At 42.2% G+C, this 12,902-nt stretch overlaps 1 protein-coding gene across 1 annotated transcript in view; it reads left to right on the top strand.

Moving 5' to 3' along the window:
* patj (PATJ crumbs cell polarity complex component) overlaps window positions 1–12,902 on the top strand; it is a gene marked incomplete at its 3' end in the record, with an annotated part of 330,847 nt that overhangs the window by 38,524 nt on the left and 279,421 nt on the right. The window contains 1 exon segment of the mRNA XM_084311517.1: window positions 2,399–2,647. Within this exon segment, the coding sequence (XP_084167643.1) occupies window positions 2,399–2,647 (249 nt within the window).

Raw genomic sequence — 12,902 nt, 5'->3', positions numbered from 1 at the left:
GGTGGCTAGCAGGGTGGAGGGTGGGTGGCTAGCAGGGTGGGCTGGGTGGCTAGCAGGGTGGGGGTGGTGGCTAGCAGGGTGGAGGTGGTGGCTAGCAGGGTGTGGGTTGGTGGCTAGCAGGGTGGGGGTGGTGGCTAGCAGGGTGGAGGTTGGTGGCTAGCAGGGTGGGCTGGGTGGCTAGCAGGGTGTGGGTGGTGGCTAGCAGGGTGGGGGGTGGGTGGCTAGCAGGGTGGGGGTGGGTGGCTAGCAGGGGTGGGGGTGGGTGGCTAGCAGGGTGTGGGTGGTGGCTAGCAGGGTGGAGGTGGTGGCTAGCAGGGTGTGGGTGGTGGCTAGCAGGGTGTGGATGGTGGCTAGCAGGGTGGAGGTGGTGCTAGCAGGGTGGGGGTGGTGGCTAGCAGGGTGGGGTGGGTGGCTAGCAGGGTGGAGGTGGTGGCTAGCAGGGTGTGGTGGTGGCTAGCAGGGTGGGGTGGGTGGCTAGCAGGGTGGGTGGTGCTAGGCTAGCAGGGTGTGGATGGTGGCTAGCAGGGTGGGGGTGGTGGCTAGCAGGGTGGGGTGGGTGGCTAGCAGGGTGGAGGTGGTGGCTAGCAGGGTGTGGGTGGGTGGCTAGCAGGGTGTGGGTGGTGGCTAGCAGGGTGTGGGTGGTGGCTAGCAGGGTGGGGGTGGTGGCTAGCAGGGTGGGGGTGGTGGCTAGCAGGGTGGGGTGGTGGCTAGCAGGGTGGGGGTGGGTGATACTCTGCACAAGTGTATACATCAAACGCAAACGCATACATTTTTTTTTTTATTTATATCTTTTTTTCCCTGCAAAGCTCCCCACTTCTCGCATTATCCCCTCTCTTCTTCCTCTTTGAGTTAATTCAGCTTGACCTGCGCGTTAACACGATTCGTCGGCCAGCTGAGCACAGCGGGGGCGGGGTAGAGCTGGACCATTGAGGCGGCACATCAAATGAACAGGAGGACCACGGCGGGCCACGTCGAGACCGCCCTGCCCAGTGGTGATGTCATAAGCGGTTGCACTGTGTCTTAATGACGTCACGTGCGCGGCCGCATACATTTTCCCTCGCGAATAAAGATGATGCCTAATTGCCTCTAGGAATGGAATGTAACACGTTTCATTCACAGGATTTGTGTGAATGGTCCAACTGTAGTATTTTTAACACACCTGACGACCTGAGCTATTGTTATGCAAAGTAGCCAGGTGGGTACTTGGCGCAGAGTCGAGTGGACATTCTTGTGTGCACGTGCGAGTTGGCGCATCAGTCGAGTGCAGCGCCTTCCTGCGTGCACGCGCTTCTGCTCACACAACGCATCACTGCACGTCACCACCTTCTCAGTGGGCTTCCAGTCTCACACTGAATGACGAGATGAGGCCATTTCCTATATTGCTGCTGTCGGATGCAGAAGTTAAGAACGACCATTTGGCAAATATCTGTAGGTCCCGCCCTCCCTTATTTACCCTTCACAGACCTACAAGATGAACTCTGCTACTATCTCAGGCCTCTATGCTAACTTTTTTCCTAAGGAGCCCTAAATGAAAAAAATTTAGGAGCACAAAAAAGAAATTTAGGAGCACAGTGAAAAACGTTCAATTAACAAACTATTTATTACATGCATATTATACTGTGCGTGTGCATACTAAGGGACAAACATCTGTGCAATAGCACATACCATGCAAAGGATATCGGTTGTCAAGCTGCTTTTGTATGTTGTACTGTTGTCACAGTGAAATTCTTAAAAGGCTACAGTCTCATTTCTAGAGCATGAAATGTGAACAACGTGAATGTAAAACAATTTAAACAATAGTTACTTTCTTGAAGAAATGTATATATTTGCTGCTGTTTTCCTCCATGTTTGAACAAAGTGCTGTTACCTCTTATTAGTATTAACAACTTTTTATTCGATCCACTTTTTCTCTTTTTTTTTCAATTTTTCTCCCATCCCAATTACCCGCTGTGCCAATTCTCCCCTCCCCTGTCTTGAACGTTGCTCGCATATGCCCCCCACTGGCCGGTTGTAGAGAGGATAGAAGCCTTGCATCACGTGTCTCCTCCGGTACACGAGGAGGCAGCCTGTCACATCTTTTCACCTGCCAGCGCGCTCTCTCAGTGGCGAGGTGTAACGTGTGGGAGGCTCACACTACCCCCGCCACTTCCTGTCTCTGCTGTGCAGGCGTCCCCCAACCGACCTGTAGGAGTCGCTGTCCACAACGACTTCCACCCGCTGACTCTGCCAATTGAGTTAGTATGACGGCCGGCCAGAGCCGGAGGCAACGCCGACAGCCGGAGTCGAACCCGGTGTCTCTTGCGTTGGTGACGAGCGCAATGTCCGCTGCGCCACCCAGCCGCTTAGTATTAACAACTTTAATACTAACAAAAATACTCCCCCCCCGTCTGTTCGTCAGGATGGGCGTTTGCGGACCGGCGACCACATCCTGCGGATCGGGGACACGGCGACGCGCGGCCTGGCCAGCGACCAGGTGGTCCAGGTGCTGCAGGGCTGTGGGGGCCGCGTGCGCATGCTCATCGCCAGGGACCCGCGGGGCCCGAGCTCCGCCTCGCTGGGGCCTCCTCCGCCCCCCAGCTCCGCCCCCGTGTTCTCCCTCCCCCCGACGCAGCCCCCCGCCATCCCTCAACGCAGACCCAGCAGGACGGTGAGGGGCCACACACACACGCATACACATCTAAACACACACACACAAACACATCTACACACATACACATCTAAACACACACACACATATACACATAAACATATGCACATATACACATATACACATAAACATATGCACATCTAAACATATGCACACATAAACATATAAACATATGCACACATAAACATATAAACATATACACATATAAACATTATGCTTGGGCGGTATGACGGTATTAAGGTATACCAGGGTATTTAGAAATACCTACGGTATTGATTTTCAATACCGTCCGTCACCGTCAAAATCACAGATGCGCTTCAGTTTCTATAACAGTGAAACGGAGTTTTGAGTGTAGTGCACACATGCGCCAGCAGAGGGCGAGACCGCTCTAGTGGAGCGAGTGGGTCACAACGGTGTTCACGTTTTACGGTAATGTTGCGACAGTGCTGTGAAAATACCGTAAAGCGTTGTGACGAGAGTTGGTGTGTGTTGTTGTCGAGTGGTGCACTGGTGGAGCAAGCAAATAATCCGTCTCTTATTATATGTGAACTAAAGAGTACAAGGTTTACACAACAGCCCCCACCCGCCTTTTTATTGTATTTGTACCGTCCTGTACTATCCGCTGTCAGCTGTTTATCTCTCTCTGTGAGCTACTGAGCTTGAATAACTAGCGTTAGCTCACGTTAAGTAGCGTTAGCTCTGCGGCTAATCTTAGATTACCCTGAACTAAATCAATGACTAGGTTATAAAGCATTCGAGTAGTTTTCACTGCACATAGAAGTAGCCAAACAACGGGAGCATTTCGGGAGCATATGACCAAAACCCCGGCAATTTCTAGCCCTTAAGGAATCAAATAGTCTGCCATGGCTATAGGCTAGATGCTAACGCTAAAACGGTGTGGGCTTCTACCGGTGCGGGACTACCATTCTGAGAGCTGACGATGATTTGTTTACTTGGTAACACGTAACCCCCCCCCCCCCCCCCCCCCCCGCTGATGAAAATGAAAGTCATACCGTCAAATACCGTGCACCGGGGTATTATAACATAAAGGTTTGCCGGTTTGAAAATAAGGATACCGCCCAAGCCTAATAAACATATGCACATCTAAACATATGCACATCTAAACATATGCACATCTAAACATATACACATCTAAACATATGCACATCTAAACATATGCACATCTAAACATATACACATCTAAACATATGCACATCTAAACATATGCACATCTAAACATATGCACATCTAAACATATGCACATATAAACATATACACATATAAACATATGCACATATAAACAACATATGCACATCTAAACATATGCACATCTAAACATATGCACATCTAAACATATACACATCTAAACATATGCACATCTAAACATATGCACATCTAAACATATACACATCTAAACATATACACATCTAAACATATGCACATATAAACATATGCACATCTAAACATATGCACATCTAAACATATGCACATCTAAACATATACACATCTAAACGTATGCACATCTAAACATATGCACATCTAAACATATGCACATCTAAACATATACACATATAAACATATGCACATATAAACATATGCACATAAACATATGCACATCTAAACATATGCACATATAAACATATGCACATCTAAACATATGCACATCTAAACATATGCACATCTAAACATATGCACATATACACATATGCACATCTAAACATATGCACATCTAAACATATGCACATCTAAACATATACACATATAAACATATGCACATATAAACATATGCACATCTAAACATACACATCTAAACATATGCGCATCTAAACATATGCACATCTAAACATATGCACATATACACATCTAAACATATACACATATAAACATATGCACATCTAAACATATGCACATATAAACATATACTCATATAAACATATACACATAAACATATACACATATAAACATATACACATAAACATATACACATCTAAACATATGCACATATAAACATATACACATATAAACATATGCACATATACACATATAAACATATGCACATATAAACATATACACATATAAACATATACACATATAAACATATACACATCTAAACATATGCACATCTAAACATATGCACATATAAACATATACACATATAAACATATACACATAAACATATACACATCTAAACATATACACATCTAAACATATACACATCTAAACATATACACATATAAACATATACACATAAACATATACACATCTAAACATATGCACATCTAAACATATACACACATACACACACATATACACATATAAACATATACACATCTAAACATATACACATCTAAACATATACACACACATATACACATATAAACATATACACATCTAAACATATACATATAAACATATACACATAAACATATACACATTTAAACATATACACATATAAACATATACACATAAACATATACACATCTAAACATATACACATCTAAACATATGCACATATAAACATATGCACATCTAAACATATGCACATATAAGCATATGCACGTATAAACATATGCACATATAAACATATGCACATATAAACATATGCACATATAAACATATGCACACAAACATATAAACATATGCACATATAAACATATGCACATATAAACATATGCACATCTAAACATATACACATCTAAACATATACACATATAAACATATGCACATATAAACATATGCACATCTAAACATATACACATAAACATATGCACATATGCACACATAAACATATAAACATATGCACACATAAACATATAAACATATACACATGTAAACATATGCACATCTAAACATATGCACATCTAAACATATGCACATCTAAACATATACACATCTAAACATATACACATCTAAACATATACACATATAAACATATACACATATAAACATGCACATATAAACATATGCACATATAAACATATGCACATCTAAACATATGCACATCTAAACATATGCACATCTAAACATATACACATCTAAACATATACACATCTAAACATATACACATCTAAACATATGCACATATAAACATATGCACATCTAAACATATACACATATAAACATATGCACATCTAAACATATGCACATCTAAACATATACACATCTAAACATATACACATCTAAACATATGCACATCTAAACATATGCACATCTAAACATATACACATCTAAACATATGCACATCTAAACATATACACATCTAAACATATGCACATATAAACATATACACATATAAACATATGCACATATAAACATATGCACATATAAACATATGCACATATAAACATATGCACATATAAACATATAGACATCTAAACATATGCACATCTAAACATATGCACATCTAAACATATACACATCTAAACATATGCACATCTAAACATATACACATCTAAACATATGCACATCTAAACATATGCACATATACACATATTCACATATAAACATATACACATATAAACATATGCACATCTAAACATATACACATAAACATATGCACATCTCCCATCCCAATTTCGTATCATCCAATTCAACCCTCCCCTGTCACGGACGCTGTTTCTTGCCTCCCACAAGCCAGCTGCAATGTGGACTAAGTCATACATAGCACAAGTCCCCTCCGGTACTTGAGGTAACAGCAGTCGCATCTTTTCACCTGCGCAGCTCGATCTCTCAGTGGCGAGGAGTAACGCGTGGGAGGCTCACGCTGCCCCCGACACTTCCTGATTCTACTGCGCAGGCGCACCAACCGACCTGTAGGAGTCGCTGTCCACAACGCCCGATCCCCACCCATCAGTTTCCCACCCCCTAATACGGCCAATGTGTATTAGTACGGACGACCAGCTAAACTGAAAGCAAATGTGGAGCGCTGGGCTCGAACTGACGAGCCCAGCGTCTCCAGCATTTCGTGGCGAGCGCCTTGCCCACTACGCCACGTAGCCGCCCATGCACATCTAAACATATACACATAAACATATACACATATACATATGCACATCTAAACATATACATCTAAACATATGCACATCTAAACATATGCACATAAACATATGCACATCTAAACATACATCTAAACATATGCACATATAAACATATCCACATAAACATATGCACATCTAAACATATACACATATAAACATATAAACATATGCACATCTAAACATATGCACATATAAACATATTAAGTACACATATAAACACATACATATTAAGGCTGTCAAAGTTAACGCGATATTAACGCGTTAACGCCCGATTCTATTAACGGCACTATTTTTTTTAACTCAAGATTAACTGTGTGTGTGTGTGTGTGTGTGTGTGTGTGTGTGTGTGTGTGTGTGTGTGTGTGTGTGTGTGTGTGTGTGTGTGTGTGTGTGTGTGTGTGTGTGTGTGTGTGTGTGTGTGTGTGTGTGTGTGTGTGTGTGTGTGTGTGTGTGTGTGTGTGTGTGTGTGTGTGTGTGTGTGTGTGTGTGTGTGTGATATATATATATAGAGAGAGGGGGGTGAGAGAGATGAGGAAGGGGCAAGAGAGAAAGAGAGCTAGGAGAGTGTGTGTGTGAGAGAGGGGGGTGTGTGATTAATCAGCCCTTGTGTGTGTGAATGTAACAAGTTCCTAACGTTTTCTTTCCCCTATTATTTCATGCACACTTTATTCATTGTTTTAAATTATTATTTTCTTTTAAGTTATTTTGTGCATCACTCTGTTTTGAATTTGATGCAAATTTGCAATGCATGAGGGTCATCCTTTTGTGTTAAATGGCTGCATAAAGCAAGCATTTGTTGACTTGCATGTTGATAAGAGTATTAAAACTTGGAACTTGAAAAAGATCCATTTAAGGTAAAAAAAAAAAATGCGATTAATTTGCGACTAATCGCGAGTTAACTATGGACAATCATGCGATTAATCGAGTTAAATATTTTAATCGATTGACAGCACTAATACATATACATTTTTTTGTATCCACTTTTTCTCCCATTTTCTATATTTTCTCCCATCCCAATTTCGTATCATCCAATTCAACCCTCCCCTGTCACGAACGTTGTTTCTTGCCTCCCACAAGCCGGCTGCAATGTGGACTAAGTCATACATAGCACAAGTCCCCTCCGGTACTTGAGGTAACAGCAGTCGCATCTTTTCACCTGCGCAGCTCGATCTCTCAGTGGCGAGGAGTAACGCGTGGGAGGCTCACGCTGCCCCCGACACTTCCTGATTCTACTGCGCAGGCGCACCAACCGACCTGTAGGAGTCGCTGTCCACAACGCCCGATCCCCACCCATCACAGGGCTGTACGCTAAGCTTTTTCACTAGGGGCACACTTGGCCCTAAATGAGAAATTTAGGGGCAATGAATATTTTTTAGGGGCAAATTTTTAAATAACTATTTTACCATTATAATAGGGCTGGGCGATATGGCCTCTAAATGATATCGCGATATTCTTTGGCCATATCACGATACACGATATATATATCGCGATATTTTGACATTTCCTCTAAAGCACTTAAAAATGCTTGATTTAACCCTTTGATGCATACAGTCACGCCAATATGATGATTATAATAAGTCCCTGCAACATATGTTTGCATTATTAAACCATGAAGATGCTTTAAAAAATAATTTAATGAAAATGTACTAAGAGTAGTCTACTGACACACTAATAAAAAATTTATTTACATCTAAGACCATTTATATAAAAACTTTTGGGTGCCTTTTTTTTGCACAGTACTGTGTTTTCTATCCACTTTAGCCAAACACACACACACACACACATATATATATATATACACACACACTACTGTGAGAAAATAATAATCACACACACAAAGGGATAATGGCTTATAGCAGACTTAATGATTTTAGAATATTTCAGATAATGAAATTAAATGTTTATATCATCAACTATCCAGTTAGTATTTATACTGTCTGTAACGTTTGGCTACTTTAAATCATTGAATGTAGAGAGAGCTGTACTGTATTGTACCCATTCTGCAATCTGTTAATAAAGTTTTCAATCAATCAGAGCGAGAGAGAGAGAGGGGGCGAGAACGAATGAGAGAGCCAGCCCCCCCCCCCCCCCGGGTTTTGTTCTAGGTTCGCGTTTTGATCGTCTAAGCTGCCGTAGGTGATGACGTCGCACTCGAATGTAAACAGGAAGCGTTTAACAGACGGAGATGGAAAGTGGATGATATACAGTAACAGAAACGAATAACCAATAAATATGAAGTTATGTTTAAACTTCTGTTGTCAAGCGTTGTCAATATAACCCACCCCCTTTCCTCCCGAATGGAACTAGTGTTGTGGAGTCCGCTTTGACTGGTGTCCAGGGTTAGCAGCAGCTAACGCTAGTTAGCTTAGCATAATCCTAATGGATACCGTGGATAGCAGGCTAACGTTAGCCCATTGCTCGTGTCAATCAAATTGCATGTTATTAAAGGTCCGCGCTGGTCTGTCTAATGAAATTACAACCGCAACATTATGCCCTGGTTGTAGGCTAATGTTTTATCCAATTTGTATGGATTAATTTAGGAGTGAAATGCGAATGAAGGGTTGCAATCACTACTCGCAAGCTTGCCCCCAGATGATATTTTCCACTCGCACCGGCCAGATTAGGGGGCAATTTGCGACGAGATGCTCGCAGTGTACAGCCCTGCATCAGTTTCCCACCCCCTAATACGGCCAAAGTGTATTGCACTAATACATATACATAAACACATAATACATATAAAGAATCGGAATCAGAAAGTAAGCTTGCAGATACAAGGAATTTGTCTTGGTCGTTTGGTCAATCAACATTAACACATTGACTGCCACGCTGTTTTCAAATCTTTGTACTTAGTGTGCCACCGCTGTAAAGTATAGGGATTTTCACTGTGCGTTGCGGTGTTTGTCGGGCTATATCTATATTCTATATTATAGCTATGGAGACAATACTATGGCTCATTTGACATCAACTGTGATCGTTAACAAAACACGTTTCAGATTAGGTAAAATAGACATAGAATGTACCTTATCTTACCCAGAAGGTATTCCAAAAGAATAATTCCAAGTGATCGCATCGCCATCACGATTACCAGTGTATATGTCTATACACATTTCGATGGTCAAACACGCTCATGCAACGGAATCCCGAGGCGAGGACTGTGAATTTCTGTCCCAGGAGAAGGAGGGGCTACTCGCGAGGAGAAACTGAAAGTGAAGCTGACTATCAGCCCAGAGCCCCATGCAGTTCAGACACGGGACGATACTGTCACCTGGTGATAGTCGATCAGAATGCAGTTCCAAATTGTCCGGACGTGCCTAAATGATGCAGATCGCTCTGGGCAACTGTGTAGAGCGGGGATCAAAGTAAAAAGATCAAACAATCCAAAAACGTATTTATACGTTTATGGCACTCAACGATTGCAGCCCAGAAATGTAAAAACACAATGTGTTAAAGGGGCACTTTAAGAAAAGAAAACAAAATCTGATTTATTATCTCACACACATCCAAAAACATGTTTGCACACATTCATTTAGTTTGACAATTATGAATGTGTATGAGTTTAAATATGGCCACCAGTGTTATCATTGGGCGCATTGCATCTTTGTGTTGATGATAGATGGAAAAAATTGCACAACACAACACAACACAATAATTCAATGTTCCCGATGACTTCACCAGTGTCCATATTCAAACTTTTTTCTTTTCTTATTCTCAATAACTGTCTAACCTTTTTCATAATAAAACACAAGGTACTTGTGCCCTGATGATGAGGATAAGCGCTCAATGAAGAAACCCACTCCCATTGCCAAAAGAAAGTCTAACATGCCTATAAATTCCCCTAATTCAATTTCAATAGACCCCTTTGATGTGAGCTTCAGGTATTGACAATGCTGAAGCTACACCCCCTACCACATGGCCCCTAATGACACCACAACCCACCCTGTAGATAGATAGATGCTACATACCGACCACATGGCCCCTAATGACAACACAACCCACGTGTAGATAGATAGGTGCTACATACCCTACCACATGGCCCCTAATGACACCACAACCCACCCTGTAGATAGATAGATGCTACATACCCTACCACATGGCCCCTAATGACACCACAACCCACCCTGTAGATAGATAGATGCTACATACCCTACCACATGGCCCCTAATGACACCACAACTCAACATGTAGATAGATAGATGCTACATACCCTACCACATGGCCCCTAATGACACCACAACTCAACATGTAGATATATAGATGCTACATACCCTACCACATGGCCCCTAATGACACCACAACTCAACATGTAGATAGATAGATGCTACATACCCTACCACATGGCCCCTAATGACACCACAACTCAACATGTAGATATATAGATGCTACATACCCTACCACATGGCCCCTAATGACACCACAACTCAACATGTAGATATATAGATGCTACATACCCTACCACATGGCCCCTAATGACACCACAACTCAACATGTAGATATATAGATGCTACATACCCTACCACATGGCCCCTAATGACACCACAACTCAACATGTAGATATATAGATGCTACATACTAGGGGTGTAACGGGAAGCCACGGTTTGGTACATACCTCGGTTTTGGGGTCACGGCTCGGTACAAGTTCGGTACAACAGGACAATAATATTTATAATTATTATATATTTATAATAATAATAATAATAATTAAATATAATTATCTTTTATTAAGTTACACTTAGTTCCACCTATAGGCTTGCCGCAGTATTCAGTGATACCGGTGTCATTCTGTGTTCGCGCATCCTCTTGAGTAAATTAATTGCCTACCGCCCCCCCCCACCCCCACGGTGTATGCTTGTTAAGTTTAACTTCTAGAGTACATTTAACTTCATGTGAAGTAGAGAAAGAAGAGAATAGAGAAGAGATGGCATGTTACACAACATTGGCAGAGGATTTATCAATATTTTGGATTTAAACACTGCAGCAGCTCGACTGGAGAGGAGTGTGAGTGAAAGTCGTGCGGAAGAAAAGGGGGAGGGGGGGGGGGTTGTGTGTGTTATTTGGCGAACAAGAAAAGGATGAACATTTTCAGTAATGACCCTGCTGTGTTACAAACATATATTTTGGGAAGGGGTGAATTTGGAGTTTTGAATGAAATTCTGCACGCAAAAAAAAATTCTGCACGTGCTTTCCATTAGTGGTTAACATACTGTTGCATTCGTACACAGTGCGTAGAGCTGCCGCGGTATTGATGTTTTCCTTACCGCACAAATTTGCGAAATATTTCCTACCGCTGCGGTTATTACACACACAGACGAAAAAAAAAAATTTGAATGCATTTTTTTCTTTTGTAGTCTACTCTTTATAGCATATAGCCTGCCTCTAGTCTAAATGTCTATCTTTAGAGGATGACTTTGCAGCATCAATATTGTTTGGGATTCGGCAAGCACGCATTCGTTATTAAAAGTGAAACACGGATTCGAAGTCTCCCCTCTGGTCGTGCGCCGTTCACTCTGTGTCGCGGGCAGGGGTGGTAGCGGCGCGCCCGCCAGTTACCCCCCCGACCCTTTCTTCTTCTTATTATTATTATAACGTTACTACTTATGATTACAAAGGCATTCGTTTTGTGGCATTAACGTTATATAGTTACACGTTCAATAACATCAGCGTATTTACCGGACCATAGCAAGGCAAACGTTACTCAATTCATATCTCAGTTCCTTTCTTTGCTCAGAGCGTGCTGAGTGGTGCCCATTCTGCGGTCTGTTAATAAAGTTTTCAATCAGACAAGTGTATAGAACGAAGGGCTTTTATTTTAACATTTCGTTGCAGTAAAATCATTATGCCTCGTTCCCCCTGAGGAGCGACGGTAATCCACTCCGGTCTCCGGCGGGGAGCTAACGTATTAGCCGTGTTGTGAGCTCTGATCAATGGCTGACATTCAGGAAGTAAAAACCTAATACGCGCTTGCCGATTTGTGGTAACACACTGCAGGACGCTCCAACGTGTGACGCGTCTCTCTTCTGACCAATCAGTGGTCTGCAGTGTTTCATGTGACTTTTCTGGTACCCAATAGGGTCGCTTGGAACCTCGACAGAGAAGTAGGGTATATCTGCAGAGCCGCAAGCCCAACGAGAGGAGGGTACTTTATTATTATTATAAAAAACAGCGGTGATGTGGTATTCAGCCCAACTCTGCGGTGGGCGTGATGTAACAGCGATACCGCG

Source organism: Notolepis coatsorum, assembly GCF_963971535.1.
Source record: "Notolepis coatsorum genome assembly, chromosome: 3".
Lineage (NCBI taxonomy): Eukaryota > Metazoa > Chordata > Actinopteri > Aulopiformes > Paralepididae > Notolepis > Notolepis coatsorum.
Note: the sequence above shows the minus strand (reverse complement) of the source record. Positions and strands in the feature narration are given on the sequence as shown.